General features: G+C 39.6%; 1 protein-coding gene across 1 annotated transcript; it reads right to left on the reverse strand.

Moving 5' to 3' along the window:
• Positions 1 to 1723: 1723 nt before the first annotated feature.
• ZSCAN23 (zinc finger and SCAN domain containing 23) lies at positions 1724 to 12432 on the reverse strand. Its single transcript, XM_064282385.1, has 4 exons — positions 12111 to 12432; positions 6146 to 6629; positions 5784 to 5916; positions 1724 to 4486 (listed from the first exon to the last, which is right to left on the reverse strand). The coding sequence occupies exons 2-4, from the start codon at positions 6560 to 6562 to the stop codon at positions 3873 to 3875; spliced, it is 1164 nt and encodes a 387-aa protein (XP_064138455.1). The 5' UTR covers positions 6563 to 6629; positions 12111 to 12432; the 3' UTR covers positions 1724 to 3872.
• Between the last annotated feature and the right edge of the window lie 3476 nt (positions 12433 to 15908).

A 15908-nucleotide genomic window follows, 5' to 3' on the forward strand; every position in this document is an offset into this window, starting at 1 on the left:
CTAACATTATGTCCCAGGGCTCCAAGTCCAAGTGTCTATGAAATTACACATAATTCACAAAGGTCTTTGTTCATAGTTGTTTTTTTTTTTTTCATTTTAATGTAATTAAAAAATAGATCATGACAAGTGCTTAACCGCTTTAGGCTTCACCTTCCTCATCTAGGAATAGAATGAGCTAAACTGCTAAAATCTCTTTTTAAAGTTAATATTCTCTGATTCCACATTTAAAAAGCTCCTATACTACAACACAAAGTACCTTCAATGGTTCCATACTGCCCACCAAACAAAGACTAAATGCATTAGGAGTGCTCAAGATCCTCTCCATCTGGCCCCCACCTTCCATCTCCCGCTTCCATACTTCCTTGCAGGAACTCCATGATCCTGTTCCCTCTACCTAAAACATTGCCTTTACCTTCCATCTCCCTCTGCATAGAGTCTACTTTTCTCTTAATTACTAACTCAAGATTTAACCAATAGCACATGTATAGTGGTGTACATTTTATATTTCAAAATTCCTCCAAAGAAAATATTCAAATTTTATAATGATTTTGACTTCAGATATATATTTATTCTTAAAAATTCTTGGAGATAATTTTTGTCTTGTTGGAAAACTATAAAACACGATCTTCCACTATCAATTATTATTTTTTTTTTTTTAAAGAATGCTGTTGTTAGATATAGAAAATAAGAGATTTTTCTAAATGTAAAATATGGACAGAGTCTTGATAGTTCTGGAGTCCTGACCTTTAACTAAAAGTTACAGTAAAACAGAGTCTTCAATAGTCTATCTACAGCTCTGGGCAGGCTTTGGTTTGAAGATTCTCAGCCATTTCTTGATTCACAGTGTCCACTGTCCTGAACAGTGCTCAAAGGGGTACTAGACTGTCTTCAAGAACTAATAAACTTAGTTAATTGGATGTAAATCAAAATTCTCCACACCTTTCTTGGCCACAGAACTTCAACTACTCTGATCTTTCAGGTTGGACTTTTCAAGGGGCTTGGGAGGGATGGGTACTGGTACAGGGAACAACTGAAAGGAGATGAAGATTAGACTTCTTGAGCTGGATAAAAGGAGCCAGGATGGAAAAAACAGAAGAGAGAAATGAGGGAAATTTAGAAATGTGAAAGACCAGCAACTAAAAACTTCAGGCCAGAAAGAATTGAAAAAATGACAGAAGAAGCAAAGGTTTACATGGTATCAGTTAGGTAAAATGTTATTTCTCAATTAATGAGGGGTATGCATTCCTAAAATAATTAGTATAAATATCAGAAAACAAGGAAAGTTGGTTTGGTACACTGTCAATTATCTTAATCATGTTAACCATTACTGTGTTTTTAGTGGTGCGTCTTTATGACATACATAATGCGACCTTTTTTTTTTTTTTTTATCATTTTACCCGTTGTAGAGGAAAATGAGAATTTCTGAGGAGCTGTAAAACAACAAGCACAAACCAAACCAAACATCTACCCTTCAACTGCAGGTGTCAAGAACTCTATTATAATAAAATACACCCTTGTAAAAGCCTGATTTGTTCATATTTTAAATCTTTTTTAGCTGATGCAATGGAATGATGTAAACACACTGTTTCAGAGAGGCATTTAAGACACTTATTAACTGAGATTATTATAATATAGGTATTATATCATTTTAAAGAATGCATATATACTAGAAAGACTGTGAAATTCTGGTTCCCAAATTCTGTTTCCTAATTTATGTGGAAGCTGTTAGCTTTTAAATAGAAAGAGCTTGACTTGGACTAAATTGTGAAGAATGAAACAGAATATATAACATTTGCAAATAGTGATTTTCATCTATAAACCTTTTACTATCGAGTTGATTCTGACTCACAATGACACTATAGGACAGAGTAGAACTGACCTATAAAGTTTCCAAGGAACGGCTGGTGGGTACAAACTGCTGACCTGGTTAGCATCTGAGCTTTTAACCACTGTACCACTAGGGCTCCTTTTCATCTATGGAGTTCTATTAAACAAACTGCGGTACACAGACAAATGAAATGCTATCTACTTATAAAAAGAACAACAAAGCTCTCTGTAATGATGTGTAGTCTCTAAAGGTTATACTGTTTCATGAATTCAGCAAGGTGTAGAAGAGTGTAAACAGTATGCCACCTTTTTGTGTCATGGGGGAAATAAGGTTATATGTTCAGATCTTCTTGTATTTACATAATGAAGCACTGAAAGATACACAAGGAACTAATAAAATGGCTACCTATAAGGGAAACATGGGGACCTATTTTATATTGATTTGATTTTCAAACCATGTGAAGAAGTATTACCTTTTTTAAAAAAAGTGCCTCTAAGTAAATTAAATATTAAAAGGTAAAAACAAGGGATCACTACAAAATAAATAAAATACCTCAAATGAGGGATAAGTTGTGGGGGCTGGGGGGAGGGGCTTTTCCTGGAACTCCATTGCGAAGTAAACTTAGGGATTATGCATTTATTGAAACATATAGATGGGAGGGCTTGTTAAGCTACAGAGCAAAACCTCAATGACTTATAAATTCTGTAAGTTCTGCGTACTTATAATTTCTATTTGGTGATATGTTTCCAGTGGCTTTGTACAAAAAGCATTGCAACAGGAATTAGAAAATAGGATTCTGGTTCCAGCTCTGCTATTAACTAGTTTTGTGATTTTGGACAATTACTTCCCAGAGCCTCCATTTCCTTATCTATCAAATAAGAGAATGCAGAAGTAATTGCTAAGCTTCCTATATATAGCTCTTTTATTTTTCTTAAGTCATCCGCTGTATATTTGGTCTTCCAAACCAGATTGTTCTCTCCATAGGCTTTCCATTTCTTTGTATCCTGGGCCTAGTACAAAGCTTTGTAAACAGTCAAACAGAGTTAAGTACAAGCAATTTATGTATGTATGACCTTCCAGATAATCAATAGAAAATGCTCTCAAGTGTGGAAGTTATAAAAAAGCAATCAGCATGGAAGACTGATCATGTACTCTTCTCTCTACATTTGAATATGTCTGAAATTTTCCATAACAAAAGGTTAAATAAGGAACAAAAAAGCAAAAAAAAAAAAAGCAGTGATTATTATGTCACAGGAAAAATGCAAAAAGTATTATATTTTTGTAACAAAGATCTGAAGTGAAATATCACATTTTTAGTCAAATTTCTTTGTCTCTTCACAAATTTAAAATCATGAACAACATTCGTTGTGACTAGCCAGTAAGAAGCTAATAATATATGGTTGCTTCGATTTCTTGGTCCTTGACTAAAGACCGAGTTCCTAAAACTCTATAGGGAAAAACATTTATATGGGAGGATTCATCTGCCCCCTTTTGTAGATTAAAAGGCATTTTAACATATCTTATGAGCATGGAAAGAAGTATGGTAATTTACATTACACATTATACTACAATTATTTTTAAATTAATTTTTAAATAATCAGTGAACTGCCTTTGGTGTTATTCTGTAATCAGGCTGCAGAAGTTTTTTAACTACTTTTTAAATATTTAACATTTTTAAAAGTTTTTTTTAAAACTAGGATTAATAAGAGTCTTCCTGAAGCACACCTAGGAAACTTCTTGCACAAGTATGTGTGGGACAACATCTATAGTATATATTATGATGAAGTTGAAACAAGAAGCAATATTCAGTATGGCAAAGCTATGTATGGATGTCACTGCCCACAGAAAACCTGACTGATGTATTTACGGCATTATTATGCTTCTGTTCACATAAGCATTTTCATTCGCTTTCCCTGGAGCTTTCCAGGCTCGAGGATTAAAGTATTACTGTTCTTTCAGGGACAAAGTAAGAAGCAGTAGGTATCTCTGCTATTTTGACTAACGGTCTGACATCAGGAAATTTTGCCCTACCTGTTCCAAGGAGTTAGTTGGATTGAGCTGCAGGGTGGACTTTCCGATGCTGGATGAGGTTACAGTGGTAAATGAAGTTCTTACCACATTCTTCACATTCGTAAGGTCTCTCTCCAGTGTGAATTCTCTGATGCTTAATGAGAACAGAACGCCGACTAAAACTTTTACTGCACTGATTGCACTGGTAAGGTTTTTCCCCAGTGTGGATTCTGAGGTGATGGAAAAGCCCAGCATTCTGGCTGAAGGCTTTGCCACAAACGCTACACTGGTAGCGCTTCTCTCCTGTGTGAAGTCTCTGATGCTGAAACAGGCCTGATCGCTGGCTGAAGGCCCGCCCACACTCATCACATTCATAGGGCTTCTCGCCTGTATGTGTTCTCTGGTGCTCGATAAGGATGGAGTTCTGGGTGAAGCTTTTCCCACATTCACTACAGATATAGGGTCTCTCCACTGAAGAGCTTATTCGCTGCTTTTCCAATCTGCCCTCATTGTCACAGGTGTCTCCACATTCAGGGACCTGAGGAATATTACCATTCAGTTTTCCAGGTTCTTCCACAAGACATTTCACTTCTTTAGAAATCTCCCTCTTTGGAGCTAACGCCACATCCCAAGTCCCAGCTTTGCCATCTGAAACAGTAAATGGGTAACATGAATGTTATCTTTCCAAAGGAAAAAAAAAAAGTAGCTATGGGAATGTGTGAAAGAGGACAAATAACTACTTTTTCTGTTTATTTTCTTCACTTTAAAACAATTATATATGGGCTTCTGTCCATTTTAGGGAGAAGTAATGATTCATTGAAATTGCTTGTTTGTCTGCCTCTCCCATCAGACTGTAAACACTATGAGGACAGACACCATGTTTGCTTTGTTCATCACTATATCCCCAGTGCCTAGCACAGTGCTTCGCATTAAAAAAAAAAAATTGCTATAGAGTCTATTCCAACTCATGGTGACCCCATGTGTTGGAGAGTAGAACCACTCCATGCGGCTTTCAAGGCTGTGACTTTTCAGAAGCAGGTCGCAAGGCCTTTCTTCCAACACATCTTTGGGTGGGTTCAATCCAAACCCAAACCCACTGCCATCGAGTTGATTCCAACACATAGCAACCCTACAGGACAGAGTAGAACTGCCCCAAAGGATTTCCAAGGCTATAAATCTTTATGGAAACAGACTGCTGCATCTTTCTCCCGTGGAGCAACTGGTGGATTCTAACTAGCGACCTTTCAGTTAGCAGCTGAGCACTTTAACTACTTCATCACCAGGGCTCCTGGTGGGTTCAAACTGCCAATCTTTTGGTTAGTCACTGAGCACTTAACTCTTTATACCACCCAGAGATTCCTGCATGGTGTGTTTTTGTTGTTGTAGAGTGAGGGCTTGGAAACAGTTTGTTCCAGTTTGAACTCCTGCTGAGAATCTGAATTTCCACCCTAGATATACTGAATCAGAATCTACAGTTTAACAAGATTCCCAGGTGATTCTTATGTATATATATGTATATAAGAATCACCTAGGGAGTCTTATTAAACTGTAGGTTCTGCATAAGAATCACTAGGGGATCTTGTTAAACTGTAGATTCTGATTCAGTACATCTGGGGTAGAAATGCAGATTCTCAGCAGGGGTTTGAACTGGAATGAACCAGTTTGAAGCCCTGCACAGTCAATTCTGACTCAAAATAATCCTATATGACAGAGTACAACCACCTCAAAGGATTTCCTAGGCTGAAATCTTCAGAAAAACAGATTGCCAGGTCTTTTCTCCCACAGAGCTGCTGGTGGGTTTGAACCACCGACCTTTGAGTTAGCAGCCAAGCGCTTAACCATTGTACCACCAGGGCTCAACATAGCAGACACTAAATAAATACGTGTTTAATAACTGAACATTCAGGGAATGAGGTAGGCTTCCTGATAAAATTCTAATCCTCACCAATCTCCTGAATCAGGCACTCCTCTTGCTGCTCCTCCAAGGTTTGGAGGTGGGCACGTGATGGCTTCTGGGCTGCTCCTAGAGTTGCCTTCTTCTTCATACGTTCTTCCTGTTCATGAGCATGGGTTGGGGTCTGGAGGAAATAAAGGGAACCATATATCAGAGAGGACTTGCAAGGAGGCCTTCTCAGGGCCACTAGATAGGAAAAAAAGGACCAAGAAGCTGGCAAAGAAAAAACAAAGGCAGAGAGATTAAGAGCCCACATCAGATCAGACATAAAGAAATCCTCTTCCTCTTCTTATTGCACCAGTACCCCATACTTGCTTCCATAGGTACAAATCGCTGTTATCCCATCTTCCCACCTGCTCTCCTGGCTCATCCAGCTCTCTTTCCAAATCCTCCAGTACCGTCACTGCCTCCTCTCCACTCACAGGGCGGTGTTCTCTCACCCAGGCCTGGAGCTCCTCAGGCAGTATGGTCAGGAACTGCTCCAGCACCAGTAGCTCCAGGATCTGCTCCTTGGTGTGTATCTCTGGCCTCAGCCACTGATGGCAGAGCTCCTGAAGTCTTCGAAGAGCATCCCGGGGGCCAGGTGTCTCCTGATAGCAGAACTGCCTGAAACGTCTACGAAAGATCTCTCTGTTGTGAGGGTTATTTCTTGGCAGGCCAGATTCTCGCCCACAGGGCTGGTCCTCTCCTTCCTCCTTTATCTTCACTGAGAGAAGTCCCTCCTGCATCTCTGGAGTTTGAAAGGCCAAGTCTGTGGCCATTTTAGGCATAACTGTTCAAAAAAGAATCTATTCTTGGTAAGTCCTCCTGGATCTTTTCTTTTGGAAATCCTGAGATCTAAGAAATAATTTGCAGAAAATGAAATGTAAAAATGCAGAAAAGCTAATCACAGGCAGGAACTGAGAGTATTTATACAAAAACTAGTTACTCTGTCACATGAAAAGAGAACACTGAATGTGTGATTAAAAATAAGGACTAACAATTACTGACACAAGTAATCTAGGATATCTGCCTTGTTATGGGAAGGAAAATGGAAAATAAAAATTAAAAAATAACAACGAAAACACAGTTTTATGGAAGGATCATCCTGAATAAAATAGTTCAAACTAATTAGCTTGAATACACTGGGTTTTCATTTGAATGGCAAGATACATGACTTGTAGTAAGTTTTTAGCTGCATAGAGGTTACCAAGTACTTTGGACCCTAGCAGTCACAGATTACACTAAGAATCAAGGAGAAAATGGGGGTAAAAATTGAGGAGGGTGGGAAAGTAAAGAAGATTAAAAAGATGGAATGAGAATGAAAGAAACGACTTGGGGAAGAGGCACAGTCCTTCCAATTAGGTGAAGTGTGGGGGTGACAGACCTATGTTTGGACTTATGTGGCAGATCTGGGACTGAGGCATGATCTTTCAGGTACTCCCTCTCCAGTTTCAGGCTTCATGGTTTGAGCCTCAGCCTTCTCATCCGGAAAAAAAAAAAAAAAAAACCCGTTGCTATGGAGTCGATTCTGACTCATAACTCACAGTGACCCTATAAGACAGAGTAGAACTGCCCCATAGGGTTTCCAAGGAGCAGCTGGTGGACTTTTGGTTAGCAGCTGAGCTCTTAACCACTGCACCACCAGGGCTCCATCTGTAAAACAGGAATTCCAAAACCAACACTGTCTATTTTTCTAGGTTAATACATGTAAGGATCAAAGGAGATCAGGCATAAAGAACACAAGCTGGCAGTTTGGTAAACTCTAAAGTATTATAAATTACAACTATTGTTATTTTTCTTATTAATGTTATTGAAAGATTAAATGAATGTGATCTAAACACTAAGGCAAAAGAATCAAAGTAGTCAAGCAGAGTGGTCTTGGCTCAAAGGTAGCCAAATGAAGTAAATATTAATTCTAATACTTTAAAACAGGGATAAAGTTTGCAACCTCTTGGAACTCCTGGAGGGTGGAATATGGGCAATTGTATGTAAAATAAAAATTACTGCCAACAGAAAGACAAATGTCTCCGTTACAGATTGAATTCTGTCCCCCCAAAATATGTGTCAATTTGGCTAGGCTATTTTTTTTATGATTCCAGTCTTGTGTGATTGTCTACCATTTTGTCATCTGATGTGATTTTCCTATGTGTTGTAAATTCTATCTCTATGATGTTAATGAGGCAGTATGAAAGGCAGTTATGTTAATGAGGTAGAACTCAATCTACAAGATTATGTTGTATCTTGAGCCAATCTCTTCTGAGATATCAAAGAGAGCAGAAAGAGAAACTTCATGCCACCAAGAATAAAGAACCAGGAGGGGAGAACATCCTTTGGACCCAGGGTCCCAGCACTGAAAAACTCCTAGACCAGGGGAAGATTGATGGCATGGACTTTCCCCCAGGGCCAACAAAGAAAGAAAGCCTTCTCCTGGAGCTGGCACACAGAATTCTGACTTCTAGCCTCCTAGACTATAAGAGGAAACCCTGGTGGCTTGGTGGTTAAGTGCTACGGCTGCTAATCAGAAGGTCAGCAGTTTGAATCCACCAGGCTCTCCTTGGAAACTCTATGGGGTGGTTCTACTCTGTCCTGTAGGGTCGCTATGAGTTGGAATCGAGTTGACAGCAATGAGTTTGGTTTGATTTTTTTTTAGGCTGTGAGAGAATAAATTCCTCTTCGTTAAAGCCAATCCACTTGTGGTATTTCTGTTATAGCAGTACTAGGTAACTAAGACAGTGTCTGACCAGGCGAGTTGTTGTTTGTCTTCGGGTGGATCCCCACTCATGGTAACCCCAAATGTGCAGAGTAGAGCTCCTCCATAGGGTTTTCAAGGCTGTTACCTTTCAGAAGCATGAGGGCAACTTTCTAAAATAAAAATAATTATGCAAACTAATGACTGCTAAGTAACATTCTTGGGCAGAGGCTTTCAAACTTTTTTTAACCAGGATACTCCGTAAGAAATATTTTATATTGTGACCCAGAACACACATACATGTGTATATGAATGTATAAGTTTGTGCATGTGTGAGATATACACACACACAAATAACTGAAACAAAAATTTCACAGAATACTATTTATGCTTACTTTATGTAGCATACTGTCATGGATTGAATTGTGTCCCTCCAAAATGTGTTATAAATCCTAACTCCTATACCTGTGGCTGGAAACCCTGGTGGTGGTTAGAGTTATGGCTGCTAACCAAAAGGCTGGCATTTCGAATCCACCAGGCTCTCCTTGGAAACCATATGGGGCAGTTCTACTCTGTCCTATAGGGTTGCTCTTGAGTTCAATCCACTCGACAGCAATGGCTTTAGCTGTTTTTGGTATATCTGTGATTATAATCCCATTTGGGAGTGGGTTTTCTTTATTATGTTAATGAGATAGTATCAGTTTAAGGCACTCTAAGAGACGTGGAAATCCATTGGAGGTTTTGAGCAGAGTGACAAAATTTTACTTAACATTTTAAAAGTACAATTCTAGCTGCTGTGAAAAGCACAGACTTTGGGGGAAAGGTGAAGACAATTAAGAGGTTGTGGCAGTAATCCAGGGGAGAGATGATAATGGTTTAAACAATGGTGAGCTGAGTTTGTACTAGAGTGAGAAAGTTTTGGGGTGTAAATATCAAATAGGTAAGTTAAGAATACATGCTCTCACATTACTTGATTAACCCAGCATGGGTTCAAGAATTAAACAGTCACTCGTGCTCTTTTTTCAACCTTCTAGGACCCTGGAAAAATAAGACTCTTTTTCCTACTTGATAACCCCTTGGTTTCAAGTCAAAAGTTTTCCTATTCATAGACAATGTAGCTAATGCTTTGAGCTCTGCCAATAGGAAATCTCAGTACAGTCATATTCTAGTATGTGGTGTCTCAATTCTTTACTCAGTTTCACTAAGAACAATTTTCCTCTTTTCTGTTTATATCCTGAGGCCCTTTTTGTTTCCTTCCCCTGGTTTTGCTTTTATCTGGTAAGCTGAAAACCCAGGTCCTCCACTCTAGAAAAAAAGACCAGGCCATATTAGTTCTCTTTGAACCTAGTTTGTCTAAAAGGCTACCTAAGATTTTATAACCTTGCCCTACTGGTCACAAGCACACGGTTATTAATTTCCCATTCAGGATCACTACCTTGTTGTATACACTGGGTATACAACTAGCATAATAATGTCCTCTTACTTTAAAAAAATAAAAAATACATCTGCATTTTAAGCTGTTTTTTCTTTGAGCCAAGGCAAGCCTAACACCCCCAAATCTACCATCATTCTTGTAGAGGGATGCTCTTTACCAAGGATACACATGTAGGTGAAGACAAGTACTAAGTATACAATGCAAACGTGCTTTAATCATAATTCAACTCCCCCCCACCACCACCGTTCTTGCCTCTGCTGTCACCATCAATAACTCCCCACTGCTCACTAGGTGAATTCCAAACTCTCCTGCCTGGCTCAATACCAGTCAGACCTCTAGCTTCCACTGTCTCACTCTGCTCTTGAGTTCCTCTAGTCCGCATGCAAAAACCCTCAGCTCCAGTTAGACTATTCTCACTATTTTTAATCAGGCTTTTTTCATCTCTGCTCTGTGTCCTTGGTCTACATTCTTCATTTATTCAAACTGTACCCAATCTGTGCAGTTTGATTCAAATCTCACAGTCTCTCTGAAGTCTTCCTCATTTATTCCAGCCCACCCACTTTCTCCTTCTGGCTCTTATATCCTCTGCTGTCTGACCTCTACTTTTAACCCTTAGTCACTATCTACCTTTCACTTTTACTTCTTCTCACATTTCTTTTTAAATCCAAAAAATATAGAGGAATATAGAATTCCTGCACCAAGTCCTACACCAGAAATAGCCACTGTTAAAGACTGGAATCTCTACTTTCAGACATTCTCTAGGAATATACAATCATTCACACATACACACACACAGTTGATATAGGCCCATATTTTTCCTATGCATGTAAGTAGGCGGTAGCATAGGTAGCAGGAAACAAAGATAGGCAGACCTGGCTGTAAATTCTGACTAACAATGTGATCTTGGCCAAGTTACTTGATTGATTTTTCTGAGCCCCAATCTCTTCATGTATGAATTGAGGATGACAACTACCTTGCAAAGTTGAGAACAGTAAATGAGATAATATATATAAAGTAATTTTTCACAAAGTCTGGCACGTAATGAATATGCAAATTAACTACTTTTTAATTAGATAATGTACACTTTTTGTACAATGATGGTTTAACCAATGGTTTCTACCTTCCCTTAGGGCCAGGACTGTATTCTTTTCTATTGCCCAAAGCAAACATGGGGGGGCATGTGGGGAAACACACATACACAAGCACAGGCAGAAATGGCCAATTCACCAGGTTTGCAGACACGCTGTGACAGACATATGTCTTCAGATACATACTCCTCTCTAATTTTAAATGATAACTAGAGGCCCAGACTACTGAGACCCAAAGAGGGGTAGGATCTGACTCAAGTTAATGAAATAACTTTCTGGGTTGTGCCTATAAAACTAACACAGAAGCAGAGAGAGGAGTCAGCATAGCAAAGGGTTTAAGAAAATGGACCCTGGAGCCAGAAGGCCTGATTTGAATCCTGACTACACCTTTTACAGGCTGTATGATCCTGGGCAAGTTACTTAACCACATGTTCTTCAGTGTAAAAAGGGAGGCAGGGAGTGACAGGTAGTAACAGTGCCTATCTCATCAATATAAGTTCACCTCAATAATATTTGGGAAATGCTTAGAACAGTGCTTGGCTGGCACATACCGAAAAAAAAAAAAAAAAAAAACAAACTCATTGCCATGAAGTCGACTCTGACTCATAGCAGTCCTACAGGACAGAGTAGAACTGCCCCACAGGGTTTCCAAAGAGCGGCCGGTGGATTCGAACTGCCAACCTTTTGGTTAGCAGCCAAACGCTTAACCACTGTGCCATTTTTTGGTGACACATTATAAAGCTATCTCTACTTATTGTTTAAAATAAGGCCACAGTTGAGAAAGACAGAAGTCGGAAAAGACAAACATTCCTTGATATCAAATCTATTTGGATCCTAAGAGGAGGATGGGGAAGAGTTCACAGTGGCACCGTTACTACGGCAGGGTAGCTGAAGGGCTCAGGAATACACAAAAGGGGGTGGGAGGAAGGTAGTCTGTTCTTTATGAAATAAGGCCATGCCAGGCTCCGAGCAGCCTCCTCTCATCGTTTCGGCCAAACTCTGGCCAAGAAGTCCCCGCCGCCCTCTCCCCACACTCAGTCCGGGGTCGCAGCACACACACCGCCCTTCCGAAGGCATTCGAAGACAGGTCCCGGCCCTTCAGCAGCCTGGACTCGGAAGCTCACCGAGGCATCCGTGAGACGACAGGCCAGCTGGCCCAGATCGCTCCACCTCTGAATCCTTGACAACCGCAACCCAGGGAATGATAAACTACAAAGGCCGGAAGTGCGTCATAACGCCCGCCTTTTCAGCGGAACAGTGCTTCTGGTCGCGTTCTTTCTAGGAACCTCGGAGGTTTCCACGCATTTGTGGTGGTCTGGTCTTATTCTCGTTCTAAAAAAAAAAAAAAACACTGCTGTGGAGTCCATTCTGACTCATAGCGACCCTGTTGGATAGAGTAGAACGGCCCCACAAGCTTTCAAGCTATAATCTTTAGGGAAGCAGACTGCCACATCTTTCTTCCGGAGACCAGCTGGTGACCTTTTTCTGGCCGGCGGGCACTTAACCACTGCGCCACCAGGACTCCTAGACCCTTTCGGGGTGTAGCGGAAGGGCACAGAGATTTACAAGTTATCCTGTTAGGTGCCCTCCAGTCGGTTTGATTCACAGCGACCTTATGTGTAACAGAAGGAAACCCTGCCCTGTGTCACAACAGTAGGTATGTTTGAGCCCATTGTTGCAGCCACTGCGTCAATCTATCTTGTTGAGGGTCTTCCTCTTTTTCACTGATCTTCTACACGTATTAACTCATTTACTCCGTATAACAACCCTGTGGCTTTGGTACAATTACCTCATTTTCCAGATGAGGAAACTGAGGCACATTCCTTCTACATTAGATGGCATTTCCTGCAAAGAACGCCCCCCCCCCATTTTTATTACAATAAACTCATGGATTATTTCTAAAGTCAGTGTTATACTTAATTTCTCTCATTGTTTTGATGCTCAAAATACTCCAAATTTTGTTAGTGGGAGCTCCTTCAAGCTGGTTCCTATGTCCTTTTGGCATGTTCCAGCCAGTTTTTGTGTACTTTCTTACTTTCTCACACAAGATGTTTCAAGCTCCTTTTGTGCTTTCCGTGCTGTAGACCAGGAATCAGTCATGGAATCATGGTTACTTTTAGTGGGGAATGGTGTACAGAAGCCAAAATCTTGGTTCTGGGCAATAGATAAGCTCATTGCTACTGGGATATACTTTTAGGCTCTGTCAGTGAACAAGAGCTGAGAAATATATATATGTGTATGTGTGTACATGTACCCTACAGGACAGAGTCCCATAAAGTTTCCAAGGCTATAATCTTTATGTAAACAGATTGCCACATCTTTCTGGAATAACTGGTGGGTTCAAACTTCTGATCTTTCAGTTAGCAGCCAAGCACTTAACCACCGTGCCACCAGGGCTCCTCTGTGTGTATACACACACACACACATATATATATATTTTAATCAGAATTTTATAGGATTTTTTTTCTAAATCAAATACAGCTCTACAGGATCCTTCATTTTCATCATCCCATATTTGTTTTTCCTTTCTCCCAAAGTGGAACCCTGATCCCCAACATCAGTATGTTCATTCAGTTTGCTCTCTTATTAGAAGAATAGTTTCAATATCACTAGCAACAACACACCTACTAGTATAGTTTCACATTTCTTTGCAGTTTTTTTTTTTTTTTTTGGCTATATCCTATTCAGGGAGTATAGTCAGAGTACTGTACACATACCTTACTCGAATTATTAGATTATGTTATAAATTTGATGTACAGTTGGATCATTTGTATTCAATTTCAGCGTTTGCTTTCCTTTCATCCCTTTTTATTTCCCTCTTGAACATGCAAAACATTTAGTTCAAAATAAAATTATATAAAAAGATACATTCAGAGACATTTTGCTCCCATGTCTAACTCCTTTACCATATATGTATGTGTGTATATATATATGTATATACTCATGCCCCATTTTCCTTAGTTTTTCTATTCCTACAAATGGAGCCCTGGTGGTGCAGCGGTTAAGAGCTCAGCTGCTAATCAAAAGGTAGGCAGTTCAAATCCACCGGCTGCTCCTTGGAAATCCTATGGGGCAGTTCTACTCTGTCCTATAAGGTCACTATAAGTTGGAATTGACTTGATGGCAATGGGTTTGGTTTGCCTTGGTTCATCCCTACAAGTTATTATATATACTTTTGCACCTTGCTTTATCGCCTAGCAGAATAACGTGGAAATAATTCTAATCACTCTAAACAGGTTCATAGAAATTGTCTTTTTTTTTTTTTTTACAGCTGCATAGTAGTGTATGTACCATAATAAATAAACTAGTCTCCTAGGGTTAGGCTTTTATTTCCAATCTTTTGCTTTAACAAATAATGATGTAAGAACAATGAGTAGGCGGGTGGAAGAAGTGTATGTCTTTTTAGGGATTGGATCATTTTGCACTCTCATCAGCAATGTGTGAGAGTTCCTGTTTTCCCATGTCCTTACCAATGATATGTTTTCAGGCTTTTGAATTTTGCCAACATGATAGATCACTAGACATTTCTTAAGGAGCCACAAACCCAATGCTGAAATCCCTGCTAAAAATGGATTCACAGTGCCAAGTGTTGGCAAAGCTTATGGAGCAATGGGCATTCTTATGCACTGCTGCTGGTGAGAGTGTAAATTGGTAAAACCATTTTGGAAAACTCTTTGGTATATCTACTAAAGTTGAATGTATACATCAGTTTTACTTCTAGTTATATAGCTACCAGAAGTGCACATACATGTGCATCTAAAGAAACATCTTAGCAGCACTTTTGGGGATAGCTTTAAACTAGAAGCAACCCAAATGTCCATTAACAGAATGGATACAAAAATTGAAGTCTATTCATACAACAGAATGTTGTGCAAATGAAACTATGCAGCCACAAGCCACAGTGATAAATTTCAAACATAACAGTGAGTGAAAGAATACATACATACTTCATGATTTCATTTATAAAAAGTTCAAAACAGGCAAAATTAATCTCTAGTGTTAGAAGTCACAACAAGGAGGAGGAAAGTAGACTTTGGGAGGGAACACAAGTGGCCTTCTGGGGAACAAACAGTATTCTATTTCTTGATGTTGGTGGTGGTTATGTGGGTGGTTTCAGTTTGTGATATTTCATTTAGCTTACAACTATGATTTGTGTACTTGTATATGTGTATTGCAATAAAGTTTTTAAAAAATCCAAACCACTCATTTTACAGTTGAAGAAATCAACACCCAGAGAAATGAGGTGTGTTGCTGAGGTCAGCAGAGCCAGGACTGAAATCCAGGTCTCCTGATCAGCTAGCTACCTAGGCTTTCAGTAAATCACTTAACCAGGCATAACCACACACTTGCATATGGGTTGTAAAGGGGTCATTTCTTTGGTTATAAAATTAACAGTTCAAAGGATATAAATTCTAGTCAGAATGAAAATCATTAAATAAGGATGCAGTTATTAGCAATGCTTAAATATGTATGTCTTGTATAATAATTTTAGGTCAATGTGTGTGTGTGTGTATAAAACCCTGTTGCCACTGAGTTGAGTCCAACTCATAGCGACCCTGTAGGACAGAGTAGAACTACCCCATAGGATTTCCAAGGAGTGGCTGGTGGATTTGAACTGTCAACCTTTTGGTTAGCAGCTGTAGCTCCTAACCACTGTTCCACCAGGGCTCACTCTCTATATATACACATACTAAAAAAAAAAGCCAAACAAACAAAAAACCAAACCCACTGCCTTTGAGTCAATTCCAACTCATAGCAACCCTATAGACAGAGTGTAACTGACCCATAGGGTTTTCCAAGGCTGTAAATCTTTACTGAAGCAGACTGCCACTTTTTTCTCCTGAGGAGCAGCTGATGGGTTTAGATCGTCAACCTTCTGGTTTGCAGCCAAGTGCTTTAATCACTGCACCACCAGGGCTCTT

Source organism: Loxodonta africana, chromosome 1 (genome assembly GCF_030014295.1).
Source record: "Loxodonta africana isolate mLoxAfr1 chromosome 1, mLoxAfr1.hap2, whole genome shotgun sequence".
Taxonomy (NCBI): Eukaryota; Metazoa; Chordata; class Mammalia; order Proboscidea; family Elephantidae; genus Loxodonta; species Loxodonta africana.

Bases quoted from the DNA above. Each gene is read 5' to 3' on its own strand.
- ZSCAN23 (XM_064282385.1), bottom strand. From the start codon at position 6,562: ATGCCTAAAATGGCCACAGACTTGGCCTTTCAAACTCCAGAGATGCAG. The intron at 5,917-6,145 runs GTGGGAAGATGG...TATTTCCTCCAG, and splicing joins TGGATGAGCCAGGAGAGCAG to ACCCCAACCCATGCTCATGA. The intron at 4,487-5,783 runs GTGAGGATTAGA...TTACTGTTTCAG, and splicing joins GTGCCTGATTCAGGAGATTG to ATGGCAAAGCTGGGACTTGG.